The 14357-nt window shown below is 36.2% G+C and overlaps 1 protein-coding gene across 3 annotated transcripts in view; it reads left to right on the top strand.

Annotated features, from left to right (window-relative positions):
• LOC145981143 (uncharacterized) overlaps window positions 1-14357 on the top strand; it is a 235530-nt gene that overhangs the window by 179238 nt on the left and 41935 nt on the right. For all 3 annotated transcript variants that reach the window (XM_083114268.1, XM_083114269.1, XM_083114270.1), the window contains exon 2: window positions 12452-12532. In XM_083114268.1, the coding sequence (XP_082970394.1) occupies window positions 12452-12532 (81 nt within the window). The remainder of the gene's footprint in view (window positions 1-12451; window positions 12533-14357) is intronic.

The following is a 14357-nucleotide window of genomic DNA, read 5'->3' as shown; positions in this document are numbered from 1 at the left end:
ATATGGCTTCAACCATCTTGAGTGCCTGAACCTCAAAACTTTGCCTACTTTGCTCACTTGAACACCATGATTCATCAGGAACTGGAGGTTTTTGTAATATATGACATAACCCTGTTTTGGCTCTAGAGTCATCATCAATTTCTTCTGTTTAGAGCCAGATGAGCACTCAACCTCAGGAATTGGGGGCAGATCAGAAAATATGTTGTGTAAATTATCAGGAATTGTCAGATCAACCTCTAAGAACAGGCCATAGTTACTGTCATCAAAATCCTTAAGATCTTCAATATTGAAATCTTCAACCCACTCAAGCCCTGCATATGGCAGTTTATCCATCATGGCATAACCATAGAGGCTATTGGCATCCACATACAGAATATAATTTGATGGCAGTGCTGGATCATAATCAGGAATATATTTGTTATTAGCTCTGGCATATCTCTGAGAGCATTGCACCATGCCCCCTCTTATACATTGCTCCATAAACAGATACATGTCCTGATCTTGGATCAGATCCAATTGCATTTTAGTATTTAAAAACATTGCAGACCATGCTAGCCCCGGAGCACTGTAAAAATACATTGGATCCAGCTTATAATTTTGCATGGAAGATTTTCTGAATGCCTGAAGTATATCAGCCAAGAGAGTAACATCAAGTTTTAAATATGCCTTGTGATAATCACCAAATTTCTGGCATTTTAAATTGTTCCACATCAATTGGGCATGGTGATAATCATCATCAGTGATTCCAGATCCTCTGATTTTGCTGTAAAATGCTTGTTGTGGTGGCAGAGCACACTCATCAAATTTAGAAAAATCTGTAACATAGTCATATGGATATACACCCTTCCGCCTAATTAATTTCAGGTCCTGATTTGGAAACAAAGCACATGTGATTTTGAATTGATCATCAAATAATTGAGTGGCCAGTGTAGCCAGGCTAGCCGATAAAATTCTGTATGAATCAAGAAATCTTAAGTGAATAGGAACACCATTAACTTTAATTATTTTGCTAATATTTCTCATTATTTTCAGCTAAAATATTTAAATTCTGCTTGTCAAACCCCTCGTATCTGATCAAATGATGAAAATCATAATTGGATGCACCATGGCAAAATATAGGGACAAATTTTGGTCTCTGGATCTTAATATTACAGCTATTACACAGGGCCATTAAGAATTTACCATCTGTATGAGAATGGTGATGTACCTTGATATTTGTATCTGAAAATTCAGAATCACATACCGGGCATTTTTCTGCATTGTTGAAATCTTCAATCTGTTTCTCTGTTAAAGGCAACATGGGTTTTGATTTTAATAAGATATTAGATGCTATGTCATGGCACTCATTTTCTATTCTATGTGCAAATTCTTTGATGGCATCTGCTCCCATGTATAAGCGTGGTTCACTAGCTACACCATCCCGAATAATTATATAACAAAAGCTAGAAGGTTCATGTAACTGGTATGGTGTAATTGAAGGTTCATCAGGATCTGGGCTACAGAATGCAAGAGGTTTGAGATTTGATTCAAAATCACAGACTATATATGCTGGGTGTTCCAACAAGGCCTCAAACTTTTTGAATTTGGCATTTTCACTTGGATTAGGCATAAGCATATGAACAGGTTTATGATTCCCACAATATTTTAAATGTTCAATTAACTTGTTTTTAGCAATTTCTGCATTCACTTCACAAACACCATTCACCATTTTCCTACCATCAAATACAGTCAAACATCTTCTGCACAACTTGTATATTCTATGAGTTTTGTCTAGTTGTTTTCTGACTAAAGCTTCAAGATTTTTTATCAAAGTATAATGATATGTGCCATCCCCTTCAATTAAGAGCAGATCAATCGGAACAGCAGAATCATCATCAAGCGTACTGATTCTGAGAGGTGCTATCAAGCAATTGCCACGGCCAGTAGAACAAATAAATACATTAATAGATAATTGTTTACCATTGATATCCCGGGCCTTTTTTTCAAATTTATCAATATTCTGAACAGACATTGGATATTCTAAGCCCTTCATTGCTTCATCAAAATCATTTTCATGCTGTTTATAATAACTTATTCTCTGAGGATTCCTTGAAACTGGAAACAAAGCAGCTAAAATACACCACAAAAAGCATTTCTGGTCGGTATTTTCTATGTTAACCACGGCTCTTTTGTTTTTAATATTGGCAGGTAATGGCAGATATGTAGATCCTTGTAATGGGTTGAATTCAGAAATATTGTGTGAAGAACGCATAGGCTCCATCCTGACTCTTTTGTTGCAAATTCAGAGTGTTTAATATTCAATTGATCTATCAAACTGCTTATTATTTTGTCTGAATTTGTATTTGAGTATACAGGTACAGTTTCTGTTATGTGGGGCTGTGTAAATTTTGTGCCATTTGGTTTCTTATATTGTGTAAACAATTTGAGAGACAGCTTATAAGAGCCATTTTGTGCATTTAGAATTGCCTGCACATCAGGATTTATAGTGTTCAAAAAATTCTTAATACCACATCTTGGCTCTGATACAAACCGGTAATCCCTTAATTGGCCATTAAAACTGCTATGGATGGGTTCATAGCGTGGCTGCTTTGCTGCTCTAGCATTAACAGGTGCTTCATGCTTCCTTTTCAGACCAGATGTAGATGGTTGTGGGGGCAATATTGATGACTGTGCAGAACAAGAGCCTACATGTCTATTGAAATATGCCTTGCTAAATATTTTATGGCATTTGGGGCATATTTTTGTGGGAGTTCTATATTTGCCTGGGTCACAATTTTTTTGGTGCCTAGCAAAATTGGGGCTGGATATATTTTTATTACACTGATTGCAATATTTTTGACTTGGCATTTTTGTTGTTGGTTTATTATATAAGATTTCCAGGGGTTCAATTCAAAATTTTGTACTTAATATATATATATTTTGTTCAGCTGTGTGCTTTGTATATTTCTTGTGTATATTTAATATGTTAATATTATTAATTTTTATCCTCGGTTTATTATATAAATTTTTTTGGGTTTTAAATCAAAACTCTATGCTTACCTTATGACAGGTTGTAAAGCTAATAGCCTACAAGTGGAAAAAGAGAATAAATATTGATCTACACTGACCTAGCACAAATACCTGCACAGACATGCATGTCCTAGAAAGGCAATGACCTAGCACTGTGTTATGTATTGATTTTTGTATAACAAGCTGGGACAGATATAAGCCTGACTCTAAATATGAGTGGATTACAACAAACAAGCAGGATGTAACAAATATCAGATTTTTTATACAAAATATAAGCCCTTTTGTTCAATATACCAGAAATATATTTAATATGAATAATAAGAATAAACCAAACAGGCCTGTAGTATGAAAAGCACTGTAACAACACATCTGTACTCCTCAGCCACTCTCACAATACTGGCTGATATGTAATGCAAAATCTCTTTATATACCCCAAGCACGGATTAAAACTTCTGAAACAATAAACCAATCAGAATATAACACATCATCACATTATGTCATAATTAAACAATTAGAAAACAATACATGCCTAATAATTTGTTGCATAATATTGGATAATAATTTGTTGCACAGCATGATGCAATAGCTCTTGCATCATAATTTGTTGCATAATATTGGATAATAATTTGTTGCACAACATGATGCAATAGCTCTTGCATTACATGTGTGTGTGTGTGTGAGGGGGGTATGTGTGGGTGTGTGTGTGTGTGGGTGAGGGGTGGCTTAGTTTTAAGTGTATCCAAAAAAAATATCAAGAGGGGCTTATTTTTAACAAGCTTATGGACAAAAATCTCACAGAAGTGCCTTTTGTAAGTGTAGCCAAATCAATCTGAGGGGGCTCATCATTTGTACACTGTAGTTTCGGGAAATTCCCGAGGGCATTTTTACAAAAATCTTGGGTTAGACGGGGTGCTACACTTGAGCAAAAAACTCATATGCTCATCTTGAGCTAGGTTTAAGTGTAGCCAAATCTGCCTGAGGGGGGCTCATCATTTGTTGAGTTTATAATAGCACAAATCACACTACTCTTGAACAATGGTGGAAACTACGTAGAAAAGTAGTTTAAGGTTTGTGGAATGCAGTGCAAATCAAAAAAGGTACGAAACTATTTTACTTTATTTTTTACACCCTTTCGGTACTTACTTTCAGAATACGCCTCGTACATACAATCATACAAAAATTGTAACAAAGCGATATGACATAAACTACATTTTAACATTTACCTTGTTTTTAAGTGATAGGTACATACCAATCGCCGACCCTGCTCAGCACAATACTGTACATTGGAAACAACAACGTCGGTAATTAAAACAACAAATTAGTAAACTAGTTCCGAGCCCTGCTAGACTATCTCTCTCAAGGAATATTCTTCGTTAACTTACAACTTACAACTACATTAAGTCATTCCATTCGTGTGTCCGGAGAAAAAGGAGGCAATCCGATAATTAGGTATTCCTTATAAATTTAAAACAAACAATCGTGCCGCCTCTACCAAAGTGCCGCTCTAGGCCCGGGCCTATGAGGCCTATTGGGAAATCCGGGCCTAACGATGCAGACTTCGTTTTATTCACGTTGCGAGACGGGACTATACCAAGTCACGTTTGATCTCGTCTCGGAATTTTTATCAATCGTACAGGTCGATCAAAAATAAAGCAGACAGCTCTCATTTCTTGAGCTTCGAATCTAGTTCATAAAGGTTTCGGAAATATGACAAAATGAGGGCTGACTACCAAGAAAAGGTATACATAACCCCCATCCTTTCGAAAATCCTGGGCACGCCACTGCCTAGTGGGTAAGTGTAAGGGGAGAATAGATCATGATGAGCTTGGGTATCAACAAACATGTCAGCGTGGCAGATTCTACCAATACATTCATATAGCCTATACCCAATGAGCTCGCAAATGGTTTATTTATGGACCCAACCCACGTTTACAGATAATTTTTGGCTTCTACAAGCGAGTGTTCACAGTTTGGTCGTATTGCAACGAAGTGGAGGAAATGCAGTCATTCCCCAAGTTAAGAAAATTTGCATAAAGTATCTCCCACCTAGGATAATTTGCGTATCCACCACATACATAATTTTCACCATGTTGAAACAAAGAAGCATCTACCAGCTAGGAATTTATACTTCAAGCAATGCTTTTCAAAGTGAAGAGTTTCCACTTTCTCAAACGAAAATGAATCCTGTGCTATACAAATTCAAAAAAATATTAATGAAGCAATGATAAAAAATAAAGTTTAAATTACCCAACTAACATAACAAATCTGGAGTTTACAGGATTCTTGTTGGGAAACCTGATGGTAAGAGACCTGTAGGAAGGCCAAGACGAAGATGGAGGGACAACGTTGAAATGGACCTAAAGGAAATCGGTAGGGATGGAAAAGAGTATATAGATCTTGCTCAAGATAGGGACAGATGGAAGGCCTGTTTTGCTGCAGCCATGAACCTTCGGGTTTAAGAAGGCTAGAGAGTTGGTTACATAACAAATGTTAATTTGGCAACTATCAATGAAATAGTATTTTTCTACACGCTTATGAAGAGCCGTAATGGAAATAAAAAACCTCAATTAACAAATCAAATAAATCATATTTATGGACCATTTACACGAGGCCAATTATGAAGACATTCCACTAAGCCAATCCAATGGCTACTGGCGCCGAAAACTGTGAAAATATTCCAAATTAGTGGAGTGGCTTGAGACAATGGCTCTATTCACACGATGCCAATGTTGGATTGGCTGAGTAGAATGTCTTTACAATTGGCCTCCTTGGAAATGGTCCATTATTTTCGTAAGAAACAATGCCCTTCCTACAAAACTGAAGGTGTTTTTAAACTGTGCAACACGATCAGTCATGTAATGCAGGAATTTTCGCAGGGTATACTTGAAAGAAAGGACATATTTAAAGGAAAAAACTGTCCTGCAGGACGTATTGTCACCGTAATCAGAAAGGTATTATTTGCTTGTCGTCAAGATAATCCGCTTTATTGCCATATCTCTCACACTGGTACCAGTTGACTGTTTGCCAAGATAGTGATTAGTAAACAACGCATCTGTTTTATTTATTGCAGGCATTACTGGTGCGAAAGTCTGTGGCGGATTAGACCGTCTCTCGAGGGCCGATCCTATTTTAACTGCCTGCCACTATGTTCATTAAAAGTTGATTGTAAGTTTTGGAGGTTTCAGACAAGCGACAAACGACACGCGATAAGTGACACGTCTCTCTTGGGAACCTTAAAAGATAAATGCAACTTTTCGAACAGAAGCGATACGACAAGCTCTACTTGTCGCATGCATGTCCCTCGGTCCTCGGACTGGGTCGTTTTCTCAATGGCGTGAATCGTGTCACCTCGGTCGTTTGTTCGCGCATGCGTGATGGATGTTATGCTTTAAACTGAAGGGGTCCATATTGCTTGCCGTTTCGGTGTGAATTCTCCTTGCAGCTAGTCGCCTTCCACTTGTCCCTTAAATAGATTTCACACCGAAGCGACACGCGACACGGCCTGTCATGCCGCTACGGCGTGAAACCGAAACTCCTATAGACGCCGTCTAGGAGAATGATAGCTTAATTTTAAGCGTCAGGAGTGGTGATCACTATTTAGTTGGCATTTATTGACGATTTATTCTTAGTTTTGGATGTCTCCAGGAGGGGGTGCTGGTGGTTTCAGAACAGTTTGCATGCTTTCGGCTACTTAGTTGGGTAATTTCTGTTAATTCCCAGCACTCTTTGTTCTGGTTTAAGCTAGGTCTTCTGCGAAAATTGACTATTAAAAAATGGGTCTTAAGTCAAAGTACTTTAGGTTCAATAAAACTCAGTGGAACTCGGAGAGTTTGAATTAATAGAACAGAAGTTTCATTATGGAAATAGTTACTTGTGTGGTTTCTAATACTTTTTCTTTTGGAATAACTCAGTTACTGATTGTCAATTGCGGTTATATTTTGCTAAGAATTAAGAATACAGAGAATGTCCCCGATTTTATTAATTTTTGGTATACTAACTAAATTTGGCCTTCTAATCACGAATCTGTTGTTAAAATGCGGAAGTCACGTGAAAAAATTGTACACTTCTGTATATTATAACACCATTAAGCCTTGTTTCCATGATATGAAAAACTTAAAATGTTACGTTTAGTTTATGTTTTATAATAAAATGCATTGGTCAGCATATTGAGTTTTACTTATGTATATATATGTTGCCACGAACCATGCACGAGTAGCCCCACAAACCATTCACGGATAGTCCCACGAACCATTTCCAGTAAGGTTAGGTTAGGTTAGGTTAGGTTAGGCAAGCTTAGTTAAAATTTTGTTCCTAAAACAATGCAAGACAGCTGTAAAAAATATCTCACTTATATTGGCTTTTTTCCTATTTCCACACGTGACTCCGCATTTTAACGACAGATTCGTGGTTAGAAGGCCAAATTTAGTTAGTATACCAAAAATTAACGAAATTGGAGACATTCTCTACATTCTTAATTCGCTCCTATATTTTTTATCTACTCTGTTATCTAAAGCCCGTCAGGCAAAATATCAAATACACCTCATATTAATATAGCCCTTATGTATTTTTTCGCAAAATTTACAATTTTACGGCTTAGAGCTTAAACCTACCTTAATTGAGTTGATTTCTGTGTTTGGTTATTGGATATATTCTAGTTGTATTCCTTGTGTTATCCTTTAAAGAGAAATATTTCTGAAATGAAATAACAGTTCACTAAACATTTGAAATAAACAATACATTACACTAATTTGAGTCTGCACGCATAACAGACGAAGATGGATCATCAAAGCCAATTTATTTCTTCACAGTCTATAATACGCTTAAACCTTGCTAGCGATTTGAATGTAACTATTAGTGTGGTAAAAGATTACAAGATACTTACTAGAGCGAATCTTCTAAATTTCCAGTAACTTTACACACCACTTACAAAGTGATCACTATGATGAATGAGCGTCGAAAGTCGAGTAATAGTACAACAAAAGCATATTTGCTGCCTTATCAGTTTATAGACATGCAGGAAGAAACCTTCAAGGCCTGGTCCTTATCTGCATCTCCTTGTGTTAACATTGGGCTAAGTAGTATTAGCTGTGTTTGCTCATGCATTAAAAAGTAATTTTTCCATTGTAATTATGTAACGGTTCATAAGCCTGAGTTAGAAATGCGACAGTTTGCCTTTGTGTGCAGCGTTATTGAAGAGCACGGGTGTAAGGCCGAATTTATAGCTAAAACTGACCATAAATTGGACTGAAACATTTTAGGAGGGTTGAGGAAATTTTGGGGGGTTAGGAGAGTGTATGCACAGGCACTGGCGGATTTAGCGGGAGGGACACAGGGGTTGGCTTACCATATTTTTTTTGGTCCAACCCAGGACATATTCGCGATTAACTCGTTACTGCTGAATTTCAGTTTTTTTTACAAAAATAAATTGAAATGACTTAAAATCCTTAACATTTTATTGGAACATTAAACTATAAATTGTACAAAAAAATATTAACATTTTCTAAAATCAATCAATTAATTTTCAAATGTTTAATTGAATAATACATTTTCTGATGTTTAGGAAGCCTCTCTGTTCTCTGTTCTGTTAGTTGACTCAGCTGAACTTTTCACTAGACATGACATTTTTTTCAGAAATGGCTTGTTTGTTTTAATAACATCATAAAATTCACAACATGAAAGTTCTGAATTAATTTTAACATTCAGCAGATGTTTAACAGTGGATACTAGAAGTCTACCGCTTTCTGCAGACCAAATATTCCCCATAATTGAAAATACTATCTCAACTGGAGCAGATGTTTCAGGCAAAGACATAGCAAACTCAACCATTTTAGAAATGTTGTTACGTGAAATATCAGTCTTTTAAAACACCTTAAAAATTGCTTGCCACTTCTCTTCAATTGTATCTGGTACTTTTTCAGAACTTGAACCACAATCTACCTTTTGGTTTTGAATTACCTTGTTCATCAAATAGGTCATCAATATTTACGGCATCTTTTACAATTGCATTAATAACTTGTGCACTCTCTTGTAAATCAGAAAAGGTATAATCAATCTTGCCGGTCATAAATTTTGGTCGTGAATATTCTATACCGGTAGCTATTTTCATGCTCAGATTCTTAAAACCCCGGACATCACCCCGGACAGTTCTAAGAAACCAGGACTGACCGGGCTAATTCCGGACTGGCAAGCCTACACAGGGGTACGTGTCCTCCCAAAAAAGATAACTAACTATTATATAAAGTATATAGAGAGCATTATATTACAAGGAACAAAAATGTTCGAGGAATCTTTTTCCAGACAGTACAAGCATAAAACAAAGTTTATCACAAATTCATTACTTGCTTGAGACTTGGGACACTTAAATATCGACACCAGAAATGGACTCCGGGACTTGTTGGTTACAAAAGGCAATAATGTTAACTGTTGGACACAAAACGAGATGATTCTAGGTCAAATATCTCCCACGCCGCGTTTATGACAGTTTCTCGTGAGGAAATGAATTTTCAAGCTTATCCAATCATTTTTATACAAGTAACGAAGAAATATATCTATTTTTTTAAAAAAAATCTACTAATGCTATCACCTTATAATCATAGGATCCTTTGGTTCGTTTTCTGGTGGAGGTACACATTGTACAGTGGTTCATGTTCCATTTTGAAGGGCCGGCCCCGATCTGACCACAAATTGAATCTAAAACTAACTCTTATAATTATCTTGATGTGAATTTTAAAAAAATAAAAATAAAAGGGGGGAAACCCCGAAGAAGCTCACATCCACCCGCATACATTCGAGGGTATGCACTTAGGTCCTGGTGCTTTAAGATAAACCAGGACGTCTTATGCTCCGAATATTGGTTCCCCATTTGACTTTGCAAATATCTTTATTATATCCAAAGAAAGAAAAAAAAAAAGTTTTTTACATGCATACATAGAATTATGTTTCATCCCTTAATAGTTCCGGTGTTCGGTTTACATTTTGTCTTACGTTTTACATTTAATGCGTGTGTTATTGTAATGACATAATGCGATTTGTAAACATGATATATATAATACAGAACTGAATAGTATATAATATTAATAATATTGTAGAATATAATACAGTAATATAGTAGAATGGTTATTCGTAATGAGGATAAAATACATTCAGTTAACACTGGTAACTATGACACTTGACAGTGGGTGTACTATTGTTAGATTAGTTAATCAATTAACTGAAAATTAACGTGTTTTTTAAATGTACATATATATAGGCCTACATATACATCCATACATTTTTGTTGATATCGTGATTGTTCCGGTTATCCGGTACAATTTCTGTTGGTGATACTAGAGTGATGTTAGTTAATTAATTACTGAAACGTTAACATAAACATAACTAGCCAATATTCTTGATGTGAATATATACATTATATTTTCAGCGTTATGGCTTATCATAATGCTTACAGCATGTTCTGTGCCTCTCCCAGAAAAAAAGCTCTAGATCTGATTATGCTTGGGGTTCAATGTTTCCAACCATATCTTCTAGACTTCAGACCAAGGAAGTCGACAAAAGATAGCAAGGATAAGATTAAGAAGGCAACGATTCAGACAAAGCACTATTTTGAGTACCTGCAGAATATGTTCAAGGTGAAGCATAACATTAATGTTCGGACTTGAAACAATAATCTTCCCAGATAAAGCGGTTATTATGATGCACACCAAAGCTAAGGTTTCCGGTTTAAATCGTGGATGTGCATTGATTACTTATAACAATACAAATTTCTACCAATTTAGTGGTATAAATAATCCACGCAACAAAATTGGTTCTCTTATTTTCAGGAATTGTCTGTTTCATTCTAATCGAATTGACTAGAAGTTGTTTGAAGTAGTAACAAGTATTCGTTCTATTTTTCTCCAGCGAGTAGTCAAATTTAGAGCAAAGCATAGCATATGATTGTGTGAAACGATGTAAACAATAGGTGTGTTTCACCTACGTCACAAACTGTTGAATTGTGGCTTTGAGCAGCCATGATCGAGGCCAGTTCTTGTAAGTATACGGAATTGAAGCAGATACTGGTTTAAAACAAACATGTAGTTTGTGCAGATACAACGAATGCTACGTGGTGGATATTTCCTTGCAAACGAGATATAAAATTTGCAACAAACATGGCGGCTGTGCGCGTCCTGACGTCACATGAAACCCACCTATATGTCTTGTGTAGTCAACAGAAACACACCTAACCAACAGTGCGTTTTGAAAAACAACATGAATTGGAGTAAGTAAATAAACATCTGTTCGTGTTAGCATGAACAGAATTGTTGTGTTTTGCACAAAAGATTCAGCTAAAACCAGTCGCACACCAGATCGGACACGACGTGGCACGACGCGAAAAAGGCAACACGCCAAGAGCCAACGCGACACGAAACAACGTGGCAAGATCATCCCAGAGTATGAAAATTACTATTTTTTCCTTCTTCAAAGTAATAAAGTACTTTCTCCCTCTGAATCTCCCACAGAAATGCTAGCGGCCGTTTGCTTCGGCCAAGCTCTGTGCCTCCACTGTGACGTCACGCGCTCGGGCACGATCGGCAATCTTCGGATGTAGCTACCTAATATATTAAGTTACCTTGCATCAATATTTCAAAAATGTGTACACGAGATTCTTTCCTTATTGTTTACGCATAACACTTGATTGTACAATATATAATTGCAAATATATTTCAATTAGAGGACTCTTGCAATAATGATCGTCAAATAGTGACCAAAAACGGAAAATCAGCTAAAAAAGAGTGCATCTGAATTCATGAATAAACATAAATTTCAACACCATAATGTGAGCTGCTAGCTATTAGTACTAAGGATCAAGCTTATGTAACGTACTTAGCTAATGAAATACGTAAAGAGGAACACATAAGTACGTAAAAACTCTACGAACATCAGCATACAGTAAACCAATAAACCAATAAAAAACAGGAAAACAAAATTAATTAAATTATAATTTTTCTTGTATGTACGCATTGCTTGCATTGTAAAATTATTTCTCTTGTAGTCTAAGGTTATTACAAGCATAAAAACTTTTTTTTGTTGTTGTGACGTTTCAGGAGAACACACGCTTCCTTCATCAGACATTTATTTTTAGTTTGATTGATTGGTTATATCAATGGTTAAAATTTTTTGAAGGGAGCGTGTGTTCTCCTGAAACACCGCAACGAAAAACTGTGTTTTAATGCTTGTAATAACCGTAGACTGCAAGAGAAATAAATTAAATGCAATGGCCTTATGTTTCGACACCTCTAAAAGATTCCATGTCAAAATTGATACTTGTGAGTATCAATGTGAGTGAATCTTCGGTGTAACAAGATCGGATATGTCGATAATTTTAATCTCTGCATTTGAAGAGTAACGATCTTACACTTTCAATGTAAGATGAATTTCAATTCATCCACTCTTCTATTTATTTCAGAATGCCATCTCTTTGGTAGCTTTGTTTGCAATCCTGTGTGCTGCCACAACTGCAACGGCAATGAACAGGACTCGATATCAGGTGAGTTCTGAACATTAACAATAGATCATTATGTTATCTTATGTGACAAGGTAACTGTGTTATTACTAAAAAAATAATGTTACCTATTTATTACTGGCAGTTACGTAATATCTAGATTCAGATTGATTGGTTTTATTTGACTTAGTTTTTCTGCCCCTTTTGGCTAATCGCGAAGATGATGGTGATAAGATTAAATTGATGAAAAATCACAAACACACATGGACACAGCACGTAGGATTATACTGACTATGGTTGAGACGCCAGAGCGTCGTTAGCCTGCAAAAATGCAGTCCAAGGGGTACTACGTGAAAAATCACACCATGTTCAGAGTTAGTACTACTGTCCCTTTCTGCGTATATTTCACGCCCACACACACACACACACACACACACAAACATTGACCTGATGTTCCCCGGTCTTTCTGATTGAATATATCGTCGTGTGAGAACCAGAGAGACGTCTGATTCTTAAAAAGAATCAGTAAAGCGTGGTTCACAATAGCTGAGTCTTGACCGAGGGTGCAGCAGGGCAATTATCTCCACTGAGAGTTTTCCTTTACGGACGCGTATACGGTGGAAAGTTAAATCCTCCTAAACTTTTGGATGCGTACGAAAATTACGGTGCGTATCATCCACAGCTCCCCAAATACTGTCGGATTTCTACGTTGCGTTCAAAGTTTAATGACTTCGACTTATTTTTACGTCTGTGTATGACCAGCTTAAGGAGTAGAAGTGGAGATATGTCGATCTGGCTAATGGAACGTTTAATAAAATGTGCAGCCACAAATCCTAAAACAGAACCAGAGTAGAGAAGGTGAGTTTGAGTTAGGTTGAGAATTGTTTCCTACAAGATTAGATCTTCTGCGAAATGGAATATATCTATGCTTAGTCTAGAAAATTAAATTTAACTTACTAATAAGTACACATAGAGCTCTTCAGAGGAGATTATTAAAACAAAACAGCATTTTTTGGAGTCATATTCCTCTGATTCTCATACGACTTCTTCTTCTTCTTCTTTTAACTGTCCCTGTCAGCGTTATCTTGTCGACTTTGGACATCGTTACTGTTTTGTATTTGTTTTAATGTTTTTCTTCTAAAATTGATAGTTAGTCTCTCAAATTCACCAGAATCACAAACATCAAACATAAAATGATTATTATGAATAATTCACTTTTTATATCCTTTTTCTGTTTCTTTTTTTAAATATATATATAAAAATCACTTTATATTTCGAGCCTACATTTTCGAGCATATGCATACAGAATCCATATTAGTGAAGGGGATAAATCTGTTAGAATGGATGAGAGTGATATGGGAAATACCAAGGTTATTAGAAGTATAGGTTGGGCCAATCCGTTGTTTACTCGTGATGACGAAACGACGGTAAGAAGTGAATTTATCAATGAAATGAATTCCAAATCTATGCGCTAGTGTTGCACTATGCAGATAGGAAAACCATACCAGAAACTGAACACACGAAATCGAGTACACAAATGAGCATTTCCACCCATTTACATTTTGTGGCTTTAGACAAATTGAAAATAAATATCGATAGGTACTTATTGTTATGCGGGACAGAATATTATTGATCGGAACGGATTTTTTTTTAAATCCCGTCATTCGGGACGGGAAATATTCGCAATTTCTCGACTGGTCGGGAAATTTTCCGACGCTCTGGAAATTTCAAATTCTACACGTCATTTTCACCTTAAGTGATTGTCTTTGCATTTCTGGAATGAAAACTAACAATTTCCGATAAGTTCCAGGCACTTGCAATGTAGAAAAGAAAAGAATTAATACCGTTTTGAAATGACCATTCGGAATTT

The sequence above is a fragment of the Lepisma saccharinum genome, chromosome 29, assembly GCF_977018435.1.
Source record: "Lepisma saccharinum chromosome 29, izLepSacc3.1, whole genome shotgun sequence".
Taxonomy (NCBI): domain Eukaryota; kingdom Metazoa; phylum Arthropoda; class Insecta; order Zygentoma; family Lepismatidae; genus Lepisma; species Lepisma saccharinum.
Note: the sequence above shows the minus strand (reverse complement) of the source record. Positions and strands in the feature narration are given on the sequence as shown.